General features: G+C 62.5%; 1 protein-coding gene across 1 annotated transcript; it reads left to right on the forward strand.

Annotated features, from left to right (window-relative positions):
• Positions 1–67: 67 nt before the first annotated feature.
• Positions 68–1272, forward strand: LOC121024410 (MHC class II regulatory factor RFX1-like; the record flags this gene model as incomplete). Its single annotated transcript, XM_040466638.1, has 2 exons — positions 68–344; positions 1169–1272. Coding segments are annotated over 2 exons (376 nt in total), but the record flags the coding sequence as incomplete, so codon positions are not given.
• Positions 1273–2154: the final 882 nt, after the last annotated feature.

A 2154-nucleotide genomic window follows, 5' to 3' on the forward strand; every position in this document is an offset into this window, starting at 1 on the left:
AGGTGCGGGGGCATCACGCCCACCAGCTCCACCCACTGCTCGGCGCCACGCCCGGGCCCCGGCCGAGCGCGCTGGCCCCGGAGCCGCCGCCGCTCCCGCCCGCGTGCAGGGGCGAGGTCCGGCAGCTAGGCAGCCCCCAGCCGCCGCCGCCCCATTACGAGCCGGGCGCCGAGCAGTGGGTGGAGCTGGTGGGCGTGATGCCCCCGCACCTGCTCCTGCCGCAGCAGAAAGTGGTCTTCGAGCCACTGCCCGGGCTCCCGGCCCGAGCCAGCCCCGACCAGAGGGTCAGGATCCAGAGAGTCCCCCAGGTGCTAGTGTTCGGCACGGCCGCCACGGCCCTCAAAGTAGGTGGCCGACGCACGGGCGGGGGGCATCGGGCGGGCGGGGGCGGGATCCGCCGGCCCCGGCCGGCGCCCGGCCCCAGGCTGCCCGCCTGGCCCTGCTGGCCCTGAAGACCCCACCTCCGCCCGGCCAGTGTGGGGACCCACCTCCGACCTCACCCCCACCCCCCACCCCCACCCCCAAGACTGGCGGTCCCAGGTCCCAGCCTCCACTCCCAACAGACGGGCGGGGGATGGGGGTGGGGAATTCAGGCCCCGCCCCCCAAACCTTGTCAGTAATTCCAGGTTGTGTCCCGCCAACCGGAGCCCCACCCCTGGCCTCTGGCTCCTCCCCTGACATCCTGTACTTAGCTTCCAGGCCCCGCCCCTACAGACGGGGATCCTGCCCTTGATGCAGGCTCCACCCCTGAGGCCCTGTTTGTGTGTGGTTTTCAGGCTCCAGCTTTGGCTTTAGCTCTAGTGACAGCCTTGTCCCAGTGCTTGGCTCTACTTGTGGGGTCCAGCTTTCACGCTCAGAGTAGGACCCCGGGGTCTCCTCAGCCCGCCTCACGTCAGGCCCCATCCTTGCCGTCCGTAGCCTAAGCACAGAGTCCTGGCTTCTGACACAGCTCCACCCGATTCCCAGCCCTGACCAAGGCCACAACCCCTGGGCCTCTGACCCCTGGCCCTGTCCAGGATGTGTTCAGAAAGTCCAGAAATGCAGCCTCCCCGCCGGGGAGCCAGGTGTCCTTGCGAGCTTGGACAGCTACCAGCCCTTTAGAGAAAGAGACAGAGGCAGAGGAACCGCCCCACCCCTGACCTCCTGTGTGCCCTTCCTCCCACACCAGGTGCAGCAGCTCCAGCAGGTGCCCGTCCCACACGTGTACTCCAGCCAAGTGCAGTATGTGGAGGGTGGTGACGCCAGCTACACGGCCAGTGCCATGTGAGTGGGCGCGGGGGTGGGCGGGGCCTAGGTCGGCTCAGGACCCTGCTGGGACTTGAGGCCTGAGAGTCCCTGCCCCTAGCCGACCAGCCAGCCTTCAAGGCCTCAGGTGACAGGTGATAGGTGCTTCCCCAGGATAACCAGCAGCCATCAGGCAGGGGCCAAGCAGAGGGGGCCCTCGCAGGTTGGGAAAGGCATCCCAGTAAAACTTAAGACCTTGGGGTCAGATGGGCCTGGTTTTTAGAAAAGAAAAAAAGAAAATTTAATTTTTATAAGACCAACTTTCTGAATTAGTAGGGAATGTTAAAGAAAAAGAAATCTTCCCTGTTGACCCCCAAGCTTGCTCCAAAGGCAGTGCTGTGACCAGTTTCTTTGTTTCCTCCTAGAGACACCCTGAGAATAGAAACTAGCCCCTTTTTTGTTCAGAAACAGGCAGAATGTTCGGTCCTTTATTTCTTCCCAGTTGTGTGTCTCAAAGCTCTTCCCTGTTTCTCTGACCGGGTCCCAGTCACCCTGTTTAACGGCTGCATAATACTCCACGGTGCAGACATAGCGTGAACGATGTAGCCCGCCCGGCCGACACTTGGGGGCCCTCCTCTCCCTGCTGTCTCGTGCCCTGCAGCATTATCAGCACCTGCCATGTCAGGCAGGTGCCATGCCCAAGGCCTGCCCGAGCCTCCGCTCTGGCTCACTGTTGTCCGGGAGACCCCTCACACCACCTTCGCTCTCTCCTCCTTCACAGTAATAGTTCCAGGATCACGGTGATTGTCGATTTAATTGTCGGAAGCTTCATTCGGTTTTCTTTGCATTGTGTCTGACCTTTTTTCTTACATCCCCCACCCACCTGTCCCATAAGGGCGTGATGCCGGGGATTAGCTCATAGAGCAACTC

This window comes from Herpailurus yagouaroundi, unplaced genomic scaffold, assembly GCF_014898765.1.
Source record: "Herpailurus yagouaroundi ecotype Mexico unplaced genomic scaffold, PumYag 64507, whole genome shotgun sequence".
Lineage (NCBI taxonomy): Eukaryota > Metazoa > Chordata > Mammalia > Carnivora > Felidae > Herpailurus > Herpailurus yagouaroundi.